Source organism: Camelus ferus, chromosome 7 (assembly GCF_009834535.1).
Source record: "Camelus ferus isolate YT-003-E chromosome 7, BCGSAC_Cfer_1.0, whole genome shotgun sequence".
Lineage (NCBI taxonomy): Eukaryota > Metazoa > Chordata > Mammalia > Artiodactyla > Camelidae > Camelus > Camelus ferus.
In genome coordinates this window covers 51,755,206-51,769,664 of record NC_045702.1, presented here as the reverse complement: position 1 = coordinate 51,769,664, position 14,459 = coordinate 51,755,206, and the positions used below count along the sequence as shown (strand labels likewise).

The window sequence follows — 14,459 nt, the reverse complement described above, 5'->3', positions numbered from 1 at the left end:
AAAAACTCAGACAAGTACAGCCTGCTGTTCCAGGAGTAAATGACAAAGAAGTAGCACCTTGCAAGTGTCCACGTGGTCAGTTTTCTGTAATGCCACATCCTCAGATTCCTTACTTACTAGCTGGCCCTTTCAATTTTCTCAAAGGACAACTTTTGGCAAAGCTATTCCCAGTGTACATGAACTTAAAGAACTTTTTAAAAGTGTATTTCAAAACAATGAACCCTGTCATCGTACTATACAGGTATCGGTAAAAGAAATATAAACAAATATACAGTAGGCTGTTACAGTCAAATTTATGTGGATTCTGTGGCATAGTGTCTCAAAGAATAGGAGGAAAGCGTATGACACCATTTTTCTCAGATCTATAGACAAGCAGAAGGGAAATCTTTCAGAGATTTTCTTCCTCCATACAGATCATTCCTAAAGAACACAAAGAAAATCTCTGTTCAAAGAAAATCCATTAATGTAAAATAGATGCATGCATGTATATTTAGGCTTTAGATATCTCCAGAGATTACACAGAACTTTTTGAAGGGTACACATTACACTGTCTCAGCAAATTCCATACCTAAAGCCTAGTTCAATTTCCATGAGTTACAAAACTTCTGAATTCAAGTTATTTGTATTTTGATATATCTTTTGCCATCCATCCTTGTTTTTAGCAAACTCAAGCAAAAAGTATCTACATGACACAAAATTTTAAACACTCCAAAGTGTACTGTCTGTATCTATTCATGTCTAACTACATATCTCTTACCATCCACACCATATACAATATATAAAAATCCTAAGTTGTAAGACTTCAGAAGCCTTTTAAGTTTTGTTACATTTATAAGATGATGTCATATCAAAATAGTTAAAGGCTAAAATTCCTTTCTGTACACATTTTGCTAATATGGAAGAAAAAAAATCAAATGGTAACACACTGTCCCCTAGTGGAGACAAAAATAAATGTTTGATATTTATAAATTTCCAAAACTGCAGGAAAAAGGCAGTCACCTATTGATAGTTTGAGAAAAAAACAGTCCTCTCCAAATTAAAAGCATTTGCATCTCGCTCGTTTGAGTGAAATAACAGACTCCCAAAAACTTTGATAATGAAAGACTAGTGAAAAAGCACTTGGGTTTACTCATTAACATGATCATCACAAAGCACTCCTCACCTCCTTTATTCTTCATGCCTAGTACAAGGCCTTGCACAGACTGAAGGTGCTCAGTAAGTATGTATGTGATGAGATGATTAAAAAAAAAGAGCTGATCAAGAAAACCTGTGGGGGCAGCCCTGTTACTCTGCTGAATAAGCACGGAGAATAAAGACAGGAAAGACCCAAATTATGCAGCGCTCAGAGCCGGGGTGCAGTGGGGTAAAACACGGGCAGCCAGAAGTACTAGACATCTGGCCTGAGGAACAAAAGTTCATTATTTTGTCAATTATTTCTAGGTTTGGGGCTTGTCACAGTGCCATACTTTTTAATTTTCTTACAACATCATTCACATTATCAATTCCCCAACTTAATAAAGTTGAAAAAGCTGTCTCATACACAATGTCTCTTTTAATTAGCAAAAATGTTTTGATCCTATACAACTCACCAACAGTTCCCAAGTCCTGCTTGTTTTCTACTGTGATGTCCCTCACCAGCCATTCTCCAACCATTCTAGGTCTACACCCATACCATCTTGTACCTCTAAGGTATGTCCTAACTGGCTATTTCTCTCTCTGCCCTTGGCTACTGCTCAAATCTCACTAGAACAAACATTTTCACTACATCAAATCCATGTTACTTTTAGCACAAACTTCATCTTAGCACTCATGACTATTGACAATCAACCAAATCAATCTTTCTGACCACAACTTCCACTCCTTTACTATACAGAATCCGCTTTTGTGGCCACACTGGTATAACCACTGTTATCCCTTCTCCAGTAAAATGGCTTCCCAACAACTGTCTCTCTGATTCACATATGTTTTCAAAGACCTGGCTGGGATGACGTCCTCTTATGAAATCATCTATTTTACTGCACATCAGTAATTTACATTGTCATAGTTCACTTCACAATCTCTTACTAAAATTTTTTATTAGGTTTGTGTATGTATAAATACTATTTTCTTAGGTAAATTGTAAATAGTAAGACAATTCTCCCAATTTAAATTCTAACCTCAAATAAAGTACTATACCTATAGTATGTACTCAATATTTACTAGCTAGATTAATTTGCTACTTAATTCTATAAAGAACTGGCTTTACATATGACTATTAATACTTTTTGAATCATCAGAGTTTTTAGATAAAGGATACATCACTAGAGAAACAACCCTCCAAAAAGAAAAAAAGAAAACAAAAACTTGTATCTTTACATAGAAACTGGAAAGTTGTCAAAAACTAGAAATTTGTGCTATACAAGTCCTCTGTGAAAGAAAGCCTGGGCAGAAAAGACCCTGATAAATTTACACTAATACACCCAAGTCAGGAGGATAAAGGCAGACGATGAAGCAGGCATTCTCTTAGGTGAGGCAGCTACATACTAGGTGTTGGTAGGCAATGGGTACTGTTTCCAGAATGCGTGAGAAATGATCTTGTGGACAGAAAGATTATTCAGAGGAGTTTCTTCTTGAGTGGATGGCTCAGGTGTTAGAAGAAAAAAAAAAGTATTGATAATTTCTCTTAAAGCATAAAGACTAAATTTTTCCCATAAAACTTAGATTCAAAATTTGTAGTTACAAACTTAAATCAAGGAAAGAGAACTAAAATGAGCCAATTCAAATATAACTTCTTGGTAGCAATGTGTGAGAGAGTGTGCGAGAGAATGGGAGAGAGAGAGGAAAGTATTGTTGAAATAGTTTTGAGCAGTTAAAAAAGAAAAAGATGTCTGGTTAATGACCATTAGCTCCACAGAAGAGTATTTACCACTGTATTAAAAACTCTTATTTCCTTCCAAAAGTTGCAACTTACAGAAGGAGTTCTATCCTGACCAGAATGGTGCCAACGTGTATTAGTCTTGAGTAGCAAAAAACTAGCCTGACAAAGCTCTCTCCCACAATGACGAGCAGAGTTCTTTTTCACAGAGAAGGTCACATGGTAGATGAATGCCTATAGGGCTTCTTCCAAATAGGAAGGTAGAAAAAACTCAGGAGACATGTGAAACAATTTTTTAGGTGGAAAGAACTATTTGGAATCATTAGAATTAAATCTCCAACTGAAATGATGCTACTAAGTGAAATGATGCTACAAGGTTCAAGAAGATACTCTGACCACGGAAGTGGGAACAAAGCAGGAAAAAATTTATGTCACAACAGATTTCATGTAGATATTAAATAAGTGTATTTGAATTAAATATCTTATTGGAGGTGGTAGATAACCCACTTTCTCTATATAAAACCAGTTTAGATAAATGGAAGACAGATTTGAAAATGTCTAGGACTCAGAAGAAAAGAACAAAAGGTTAAAAATAGTGAGAAGAAGGTCAAGGCATTAATCAAAGAACTAAATTATATAAGGTAAGCCTGAAGAGAAAACACAACAGATAATGCAAAAGTCACTATAAATATGTAGAAGAAAATTTCCTGAGTTAAATAAAGATCAAGTCTGTAGATGGACAGGTATCATTCAGTGCTTTTCAAAATTAGTGAAAGAACTCCCCAAAGAAGCTGTATTTAGATGATACCTTCAAATTTAAAGATAAACATTCAAAAGCCTCTGTCAGGCCATACATGTTATTTTCAATAGACAAAAATTGCTGACGTGCAACTTCTCTGGAATGCTAAAAACCACAAGAAAATGGGATCTAAAGAAAAGATTATTACCTAGGAATCCTGGCTAACTGTCAGAAGAACAGAGAAGGAGACTTTATGGAGTATGCTCTGAAAGCATACCCATTATTGAAAACTCTCTTTAAAAAAAGGCCATGTTTGAAAACTTAACTTATCCAATAATGAAATAAATGAGGACAGAATAAGAACAAAACTCCTTTCAATGACTATATCTCAGGAACTTATCTGGTACCAGGCTGTAAGCTATATATTAAGATGTGAATAGACAGATATGTTTTTTCCTGTCATGGATTATGTAGTTGGGTAAGTCAGACAAACACATAAACACATAACGCATTCACAATAACAAGTTATGAAGAAAAAATAAACAAACCAGTTTTGTATCAGAATGAACCCTGCATTATAATTTCCAGGCAAAAAATATTTTAAAACTATGTAAAAAAAAATACAAATAAATAAAGATGGAATCACAAAAAATGAGCAAAGGCTCTCATGATCAGATATGAAAAATAAGAAACAGAACTTTTACAAATAAAAAAATAACAAATTTAAACAAAAAAAACTCAGAGGATGGACCATATGTCAGATTAGACACAACTGAAAAGAAAATTATTGAAACTGGAGACAGAGTTGAAAAAAATTACTCAGAATTCATAACAAATAAACTTGGAAAGAGTGATGCAAATAATAGAGCAACATTTGACAAGCACCACTACATAAATGTTTCCAGCAAGAATCATCAACGCATACTAAAATTAGCCTGCAAAACTATGATAAAAACTGGGATATTTACACAGTCTAATGATATCTCCCTGCAAGATATTTATTGGTTATAAAGGGAAAAACAATACATTTTCAGTGGAGAAACCTGGCAAACACCGTCTTAACTAAGTGATCACAATTAACATCAACATGAGTGTGACACATAGATATCATTGACCCCCGACATGACACACTGAAAAAAACAGAACATTACTTCTATGTTGTCCTTGCCAAAAATGCAAAACCTGAATGTATTCATGAGAAGACATTACACTAAGTTAAATTAAGAGACATACCACGTAACAGGCCAGTATTTATCACAAGCACAAGGTCACGATAAACAAAAACGGATGTGTCCCAGATTAAAGGAGACTAAAAAGTGATGACAGCAAAATACACCATGTGTTCCAGGATTGAAACCTGGACCAAAACAAAGAATAATGGTGCGAAAATGGACCCAATTTAATAAGAGTTGTTGTTTAGAGAATACTGTTATGTCAGTATTGATTTTCTTTCTGGTTTTTATACTATGGTGATGTGAGATGTAATTAGTGATTCTGGGTCAAGGGTATACAGGGATTCTCTGTCCTATTTTTGAAACTTTTTGTAAGCCTGAAATTATTTCAAGATGAAAGTTAATAATAATAGGGGGAAAAACTAATGAAAAACAACAAAAGAAACTTAAACAGTTAAGAAGAAAATATGAGAAAAGTGGAAGAGATGGAAAGCGAAAAAAATCGGTTGAGAGTAACCACTTCAAATATTTTTCTAATTTGAATTAATGTAAAAAAGTAAGCTCACAGGTAAAAACACAAAGACTGTCAGGTTGGATTAAAAACTAAACACAGCTACATGCCCTTTGTAACAGCCACACCTAAAACACAAGGACACAAAAGGCTGAAAATCAAGTGACTGAAAAAGAAACACCAGAGGGACACTCACCAAAAGAAAGCTTGGTTCACCGTGTTCAGGATATTCACTAAAAACCACAGACTTCAACTGCAGATGGAAGACCACTAAAAAGTTACACAGTCTACACCTGAAGCAGGTTTTGGATATTGAGGGGAATTACGGACTCCGTTTTGGATAAATCTGAGATACAAGGGAGACATCCAAGACAAAATAGCAAATAGCTGCATATGTGAGAAAAGAATATGGAAACTAGTCATTTTCAAAGGATATTTAAAGCAAATGAGCAGGTGAGAACTCTGAGGGACCACACAGGACAGTGCTCGTAGCATCTGCAGCATTTAGAGATCTAAGGAGCGGTCGAGGAGTCTGAGAAGGAGCAGACACACTTTGTAGGAAGAAAACAGGAGTGCGGTATTATGGAACCTGAGATAAAAGGGTTGTCAAGAAGAAAATAGTACTTCATTGTCCATCAACAGTAACAGGTTGTTAAAGAAAAAATCAATCACTTATACAGAGATAAGAGGAGATAAGTGTTTCAATAGATTATGAAGCAAAGTGACGATTTAATAATTAATAATTCCCCAAGATAAGGTTTTTTTGAAAAATATGCAATTTAAAGTACATAACAAACCTCTGGAATGTGAAAAGGTAATGAGAAGTCATACTGAATTTCTTATTTTATACAAAGTCAAGCCAATATATATTAAATCACCAATGATTTTAAGTTAACAAGAAAAAAAGTAAACATGCCTATCAAACAAAAAACCATCGGCAATAGTATGAAACAGGGTGCCACCTCACAAAATCACTAGGGGAAAATAAAAAATACAACACAGCCTGTGAGGTAAATTCCATTACTTAGAAACTTAAACCAAGAGAGGTTGAATAACTTGTCCAAAGTCATATAGATAATACCTGAAAAAAACCAACTTGAAACCAGGATCAGAAGGTATAGATTCCAAGCACTTAACAACTTTAGGGATAATCTTAAAGAACTTACGCTTCTAACCAACTCAAGTTTAGACTCATCAATTTTTTCTCTCAGCTTAATATCAAATTAAAAAACATAATCCCTCTTAAAAAATTTTAAATGAGCAGCCAGTGGCAGTAAGTTTGCTGTGTGGTCTAACACACAGCACGGTCCGCATATCCTGCCCCTCAAAAGGCAAAAATAAATAAATAAATTTAAAACAACCAAGTTAATTTATGTCTTATGATGTGAAAATAAACTGCTGAGAGAATTCAATCTCTTGGGTCAACAAAAATAAAAACTCTAACCTGTAAATTGGGACAATGATTCCAGAATTTGTAACATCCAGACAAAAGGTAGAAGCCAGCATTTTTCAGTGAATATTGATGGAGGAGTTAAAAAAGGAGTTCTGTAAAACAGATGGAGGGTACATAACACAAATATTTACCGAGTCAAATATCACTTTCTCTTATAGTTTACACTGTCACACACGTACACTGCAAAGGTGAGCAGGAAGCCTTGTCAATTTCAGGAACTGTCATGCCATAAAACGATAAGCCATAGGGAACAACAAATACCAGAGTCAAGCTGCTAAAGCAAAGGCAGAAATAAAAATCTAAACCAAAACATACATTGATTTGACTGTCATGGTTGGTTGGGTTTGGCATGATCCCTGGCAGGATCTGTTTTATATTGAGACATGATGAACATTTGCTTTCTCTGCCGACATGTTTTCAGTGAGGTGTAGAACATAGGAGAGCCTATGCAACATTTTAATTATTTCTCCAGCATTATAATAAACCGAAAAAGATCTGGAAAGAACACAAATAAGCAGTACATTAGAAATCTCCTGTGGCACCCTGGAAAACTTACAAAGGAAACACTAACATGTTTTCCATTCCCCCAGCTTAAGGCATAATTCTCCAGTTTCCTGGATATACTAATTTCATAAAGAATAATTTAAGTGTTATATAGAACACCCACAATCAAAAGGAAAAGAAAACCTACAAAATCTTTCTTCCTTTTAATTGTTTATTCATTCTGATTGGGATTGGAAGGACTTTAAAAGACAAATAAATGCCTGATGGCTATAAATAATTAAAATACTAGCAGAGAGGAGTAATAATTACAAGAAAGAAAATGTCTGTCCGGATTATACACATGTCCAATGAAAAGAGCAAGAGATGCTGCTGAGTACTGAACAATAATGAAAGCAAAGATGACTGATAATCTTTATGAGAATATATTAAAAGACATTTAAAAGTAAATTTGAGTTCAAAGATAGGAAATTCTTATAAATAATTGCATACAACATTCTTATAAGAAATATAATCCTCTCAAATAATGAAATAAAAGAAAAACTTTGCACAAAAAAATCTAGCCTGCCAGATTTGTTTTATTTGGATTCCAGCATTTTATTTGGAAATAAATTCTCATCATTACAGGACAAAAACAAAAACACATTCACAGAGATTACCTAAGAAGACTGTGGTTTACAATGGTATTCCTCTGGATATTATATGTCTCATTTTTTAAAAAAGTCTTATGAATTTTAGGAAATGAAAGCTTGGGGAAGTTTGTCTAATTATTATGGAAGAAACCTTTGGTTTTGTTCTTCAGGTTCTTAATAATCAATAATGAAGGGACTTTCTGATTTACAATGATTATTTTTATCCCAATAAACAATTTCATGCACACCCCTTTATAGTATGATACCTTTTTCATTTTTTACTAGTTATGTGGTGTATAGAAGGAATAAAGTGGATATTTTACAAGGGAAACAAAACAGATTTATTTAATCAAAGAGTAAAAGAAATCCTTGTTTTCAACTAGGTATATTTTAGACATACGATTTTTAGAGAACACAGAGCAGTTTTCAATAACTCATAACATTAGTTAAGTTGCTTACATCAGTGACTCAAAAAAGTCGTTAAAGGAAGATTGTAAATTAATCAATAAATGCTATATTTTAATATGCTTGACCTTTAAACACTGTAAGATTAAATGACACTAGGCTTCTCAGTACTTATTCTTCTGCCCTTCTAGACAAAATAACCAGTTGTCATGTTCTGCAGTTTGGTATGTTGCTCATTTCTAGGGTGTATAAACATCAAAAGATCAGCTTAAGTAATAGAAGAGGAATACTGAATGTAGATGAACTACAAGGGACTCAAAATTCAAGTTAAGTCTAAAGGCAAACTATGTTAGACTCATGAGGACCTATCTTGTTTGCTGAGAAGCGAGATTCAGAATCTTCAGTTAACTCAGAGATCGGTCCGGCAACGTCCACTTTCACATCATCCACTAGAGGCCAAGAATTAAAATAATAATAACAACAACAACAACAACAAAACAACAACAACAATAACAACAACAACAACTTTCATAGGTCTTGACAGAGGATCGCCCAACATGCTAGGCCACCCAACGAGTATCATGTGATGGTAATGAACAACTCTAAAATAGGGCTTGTATGCCAAGTTGTATGGTGCCAATCTTCAGGATGAGTATTCATTAACTATATTTTAAGAAGTCAACAGGATGGCCCACCCCTCATTCTCCACCTGCATCAAAGAACTGGCAATAAAGATGTTTACTCACAGCCTAAAGCAGATTATGTGGGTCCTTGGTCCAGAGAAATAACAATACTTTAGGTTGGTAGGAAACCTTAAAAAGAAAGGGTCCTCTACAGGAGAAACAAGCTAGCAGAAGTAAATGACATTTATACAGTAATAATAATATAAACACTGAAGGCTGTGTTAACTAAAAATTGTGATAATATGCATGCAATGTTATCTTACCACAATACATTGTGAAAAAGAAGTTTATTCTAGGATTTCAAGTTCGCTTTCAACATATAAAAATCTATTCTGATTTAACACATTATTAAATTAAAGAAAAACGTATTAGGAATTTTAACTAGATGCCAAAAAACATTTAGTACCAGTCAACAACTAACCCTGAGTAAGAAAACTAAAAGGAATTTTTAAAAAGTGAAAAGAAGAATCAGTGTTTTCATTAAGAATTTTCCTTAAAGTTAGAGAAAGCACAGGAATAACTGGCATAACCAGTAAAATCTGTCATCATACTGGGTTTCTTAGCCAGTGTAACAACACAAACATACATAAGAGGGTTAAACGTTGGAAAGTAAGACATAATCTATCTTACCTTTTAAGTATATAAAGTAATCATTTGAAAATACAAAAGAACTATTCATAGTGTTCAGCAAGTAGCCAGGAACAAGATTAATCCATAAAATTATGTAAGTTTTCCTATATAATAGCAAAAACAAATTGCAAAATTTAACATTTTAAAATATTTCACTCTATAAATCAACTGCACTTCAATAAAAAATAAAATTAAAAAATATACTCCACTCTACAAAATTTTATGGCTCTCAAAATACTGATAATAACCAGTTATAAAATGTAGTCTTTAAAAAATCACAATAGCAAAAATAAAAACCCATAAAATGGTCATAATTAAATCTTGAAAACTGTTATGTAAAGTACTGACATTTCTAAATTAAAATAGACTAATCAATAATAATTAGTAACTTCAACTTAAGTAAATTGACTCTACATGTGTAAGATGTTCAAAAAGAATAAATCACAAAAAACTACTATAATGTTAAATCTTATTCAGTAGGTTTACAATAGATAATATTAATTGCTTTAACTTGGATTTATTTTTGTTGTCTGATTAAACGTTAGATATCATGTTAGTTTTGGTCAAGATTTCAGTTAAAGGAATAATTTATGCAATTTTTGAGGCTGCCCTGTTCTTCAACTACAACTACAAATGAATTCGTTTTGCTACTCTTAAGTGTTATATGGGGAAATAACAGAGAAGTATTCTTACAAGTTTGTAAAAATTCTTCTCAGCTTCCCCTAAACATTACCAGTGACTAAGCATGCCATTTTTTTCTTTTCTTTTTCCAAAGTGATACATATAATGTTCAGAAAGCAAATCTATGGTTAGGGGATCAAAACTGTGTTTAAATGAGAAGTCTGCTAATCTGGATTGGAGCTAATCTGTGACTTTCACATGTGGTAAATCAGAAAAGAAGAGTTTCAAATGTAAAGAGTAATCAAAAGACAAAGCCGAAGAACTAAGTTTAGCAAGCAAGCCAGAATTTGGCCAGAACATAAAACATGGGAGTTCTTAGTGATAGAAAGAAAAATTATTCAGTAAACAAAAAGAAGAATCCATACTAGGTCCCTGCTTGTAAAACAGAAGAAAAAATTGGACCCAAATAACATAGCACCTTAATATGACCCTAATAGACTGAATTAAGAAAAAGCCAAATACCTTGCATTATAACAATTATGATAGTCATAGAAAATTTTTTAAAAGTTATATAAGCAAAGTTACCCAAACAAAATCAACAATTCATGATGATAAGATGCATTATTTTTAATTAAATTACTTTTAAATAAATTCGGAAAAAGATCTTAAAGTCATGTCCATCAGTCAATTAATAAAGCTTAATTTAGTCCCATCTCTTTAACAATTAAGTATATTAGAATGTAAAGTGTATTTTCTACAAGATGGTTAAGGTTTATCAGTTACTCAGCTGAGAACTTTGAGTATCTTCTCAATATAGAACGTCATTACATAAGAAATTATCATGTGATGAAACTGTAAAAGTGAATTAATAGACACTGTTCTATTTCTTCTGACCCTATTTTCTTTGATATTACAAAATTGTGATGAGTAATTGAGTAAAACTGGTGGCTCAGAGACATCAGAGTCTTTGTTACAGACGAGGATGACATCTTTTGAGCAACAGTTAAATAAATGAACTCACGGCTGAATTGCTGAAACTATGTTTATATTATTTGGCTACTACTGGCATCTAACTTTTATTCTTTGGATTTGTCAGTATAAAAAAGTTACCATGGCTGGGAATAAGATGAGTAAAAAAGAAAGGAAGAGGGTAAGGATAGCAGTGAGCAATCCATAGACATCAGAAAATAATTATTTTTACTTCACAAATAAATGCGTAATATATAAATTATTTTCAGTCTTATAGTATACTTATAAACAAGAAACACTGGTATATATTGCTTTAATTATTGTAGCTAAGCCATAAGATTAAAAGCATAAAAGGAAAGGATTCAAAGTTTTCACAACCATTCCAATTTTAATTAGTACTACCAAACCCATTATTTTTAGGGAAAAAAAATGACATTGATCCCTCTTGTCACATCACGTTAGGCTTTCCTATAATTATGTTCCTCCTTTATCTCTTTAATCTAACATCATTAGCCTATTTTCAGTCCTTTGGATTTGTTCTGTTCTGTCACAAGTTCTTCTTACATACTGTTTTCTCTCTCTAGAATACACTCTTTCTACCTTCACTTTCCCTCAGATCTCTGCTTAGGTGGGAAGGTGGCTTTTCATTTTCATTCATCTTCCTCAAGAAAGTCTTTCTTGGCATCCCTGCCAAGGTAAACCCATCCATCTTAGGCTCTCATTGTGTCTCTCCTTTTTAACTCTCATCTCTGCTCCAACTTTATGTTTATTAGTGAGATTTTCTCCTGGCCTGAAGTTCCATGTTACGATACCAGGTACCATGTAACCTTGTCTGTGTTCAGCATTATACCCTCAGTGTCTGTCATGATACCCAAGCCACAGAAGATGCCAATACATACTTGTAGAGCGAAGTTCATATTTTTAATAAATAAATGTGAAAAAAGAAATCCAGTTTTTTGGCCCTAGTTGTTGATCAACTTCTGCAATTCTGTCAGAATGTAACTTTTTATTTTTTTCCTATTTTAAATTTACATTTCATCTCCCTACCACCCTTTCCCCTTTCTCCTTAATATCCAGTTTAATGACCAGGAAGGAGATTTCTGTCTGAGAGTTCCAACCATTCCAATATTCTGATATATCACTGTTGCAACTGTCAGGACCCATTCTTTCCTGGTTGATGACCTAGCTTCACATATGACCTGGGAAAAGAATGTGAACGTACATAATCAAATAAATAAATAACTATTGAATTAAAAAAAGTTGTCCACAAACTACCTCAGATCATCTCAGATTCTACCTATAGCATGTGTGTAACACCCCTCAGAAAATCAGCCATCCTGATCAAATTCTTGAGAGGAGTTATGTGCAATATAATAGTGGGGTCAATATAATATTAAATATAATAGATTTATTATATTTCTGGTCATTGGAAATGGATGATAAGCTGTTACGAAAACAGAAGAATTCATGATTTATGTTTTTTAATGGTGCGTATTGGATATTTTCTAGGCAAAGGAAGCAAGAGAGAAAGAGAAAGAGAGAAAAGGGTCCCTTTAATTAAAGCCTCCAGAAAGTCTTCAGTTACAGAAATGATTTGTTATTCAAAATAAAACTGGGTTTCTGAAGTGAGGGGGAGGTGGGCACCTAGCAGACTCCGTCTTGCATGCTATAGAGAATTAAACAAGTCAACAAAAAGACAAATCCCATGACTGTCAACCCTTCCTTCTGTCCTACACAGCCTGTTCCTAAACTGAGCAACAGATTTCCAAAGGGCAAGTGTCAACCTCCTAACACCAAATCCAGCCCTTATTCTGCCAAGCTGCCATAACTGGGAAATTCCCTGAACCTTCTTTCTTCCTTTCGTACACGGCTGAGGAGAAAATTAATTTATGGGAGGTAAGTGACAAATCTCTGTATCCTACTTTTTTTTAAATTAGGTCCAAACTGAATAACATCAGGAAAATATTTCTAGGAATTTGAGATTTAAAGATGAGGAGGTTCCCTATTTTCAGAATGGAGTATATTTCCTGTTTTGGGTTCTTTTAGAGCCTGTTCAGCAAAAGCCATGTGTATTTACCTATTTAGCCTTTTTACTCTATAAATCTTCTTCCCAGGCTAAGATTCTGCCTTTTGTTTACTTTGTTTCTAGTGCTACCTTTTATCACCCAGCCATGTTCACTCCATTTCCATAGTTACTAAATCTCTATTGTATGTATGCATGGTGTTACACAGGAAACAGGGGGAGGGGTATACAGAAATGTCTTAACAGATAGTTCCTGTCAGAAAAAGATTTATAACCTCTATAGACTTTTTTATGGTGAAACATCTACCAAAAAGTTAAAGAATAATACAAAGGTTAATATCTTAATATTCTCTGATAATGCCTCAAAGGCTGCTTGAAACAAGCAGAAAATCAAGGAGAATTAGTGTCTCATTCTGCTCCTCAAATAGGTTAAGGCTTTCAGTTTTATATAAAAGGGATTCCACTGTCTATTAAATTATTTTTGCAAAATGGATTTCAGTGATATAAGCAATCTTTTAAAAACAAAGATAATAACAGATATGAGGAAACAAATGGTTTTAAGTCACATACAGGTAGTGACATAAACTCATTGGAACAACTGTCTCTTACCGTGATCAGCTAAGCCTTCCCAGGACTTGAGCTGGGACCTCAGAGGCACAGAGTGTAGAATTCTCTGAAACCAAAGCAAGGTGAATGCTACGAAGACACTGGGGGCCTAAAATACGTGCCGTGTCCTGTGAAGGTACTACCCTGACTAACAAAGGCAACAGAAGTCCCCATGGTAACAGGGTTGGAATATATCAGTTGTACAAGCTTGAAACCAAGGTAGATAATTTAGATTGTATACTCAAGATAATATCCCTGAAGATGCCTCATCAGGTGATTTATGCAACAAAAGTACTATTTTATAAAGAATCATCTGAATGAGAACTGATCAAAGAAGGATGAGAGCAGGGTTTCTCAGTCTTAGCATCACTGGCACTTTGGGCTGAATAACTGTTACAGGGAGACCGTCCTGTGCTTCGTACGATGTTTATCATCATTCACAGCCTCCACTCACTACATGCCCACCGGACCACACCCTCAGTTGTGACAACGCAAAACGTCTCCAGATTTTCCCAAATCTCCCCTGGGGGTAAAAGTGCTTCTGGTGGAGAAACACTGGATTAGAGGTAGGGAGAGTAATTATTTTTAGGTATGAAGTGAGAGGGACCATGAGTAAAGTGATGGAAACTAGATCTATACAGCTCTTACATCCATAACGAA

General features: G+C 34.0%; 1 protein-coding gene across 16 annotated transcripts in view; it reads right to left on the bottom strand.

Annotated features, from left to right (window-relative positions):
- Window positions 1-14,459, bottom strand: part of CRPPA (CDP-L-ribitol pyrophosphorylase A) — a 331,012-nt gene that overhangs the window by 115,058 nt on the left and 201,495 nt on the right. Inside the window, exons 10-11 of one of the 16 annotated variants that reach the window (XM_032483917.1) lie at window positions 7,045-7,224; window positions 6,721-6,821 (exon numbers count right to left, since the gene is read on the bottom strand). The exons of the other annotated variants lie outside the window; for them this stretch is intronic. Of the exons in view, the coding sequence (XP_032339808.1) occupies window positions 7,204-7,224 (21 nt within the window). The 3' untranslated portion in view covers window positions 6,721-6,821; window positions 7,045-7,203. The remainder of the gene's footprint in view (window positions 1-6,720; window positions 6,822-7,044; window positions 7,225-14,459) is intronic. 16 annotated transcript variants of the gene reach the window in all.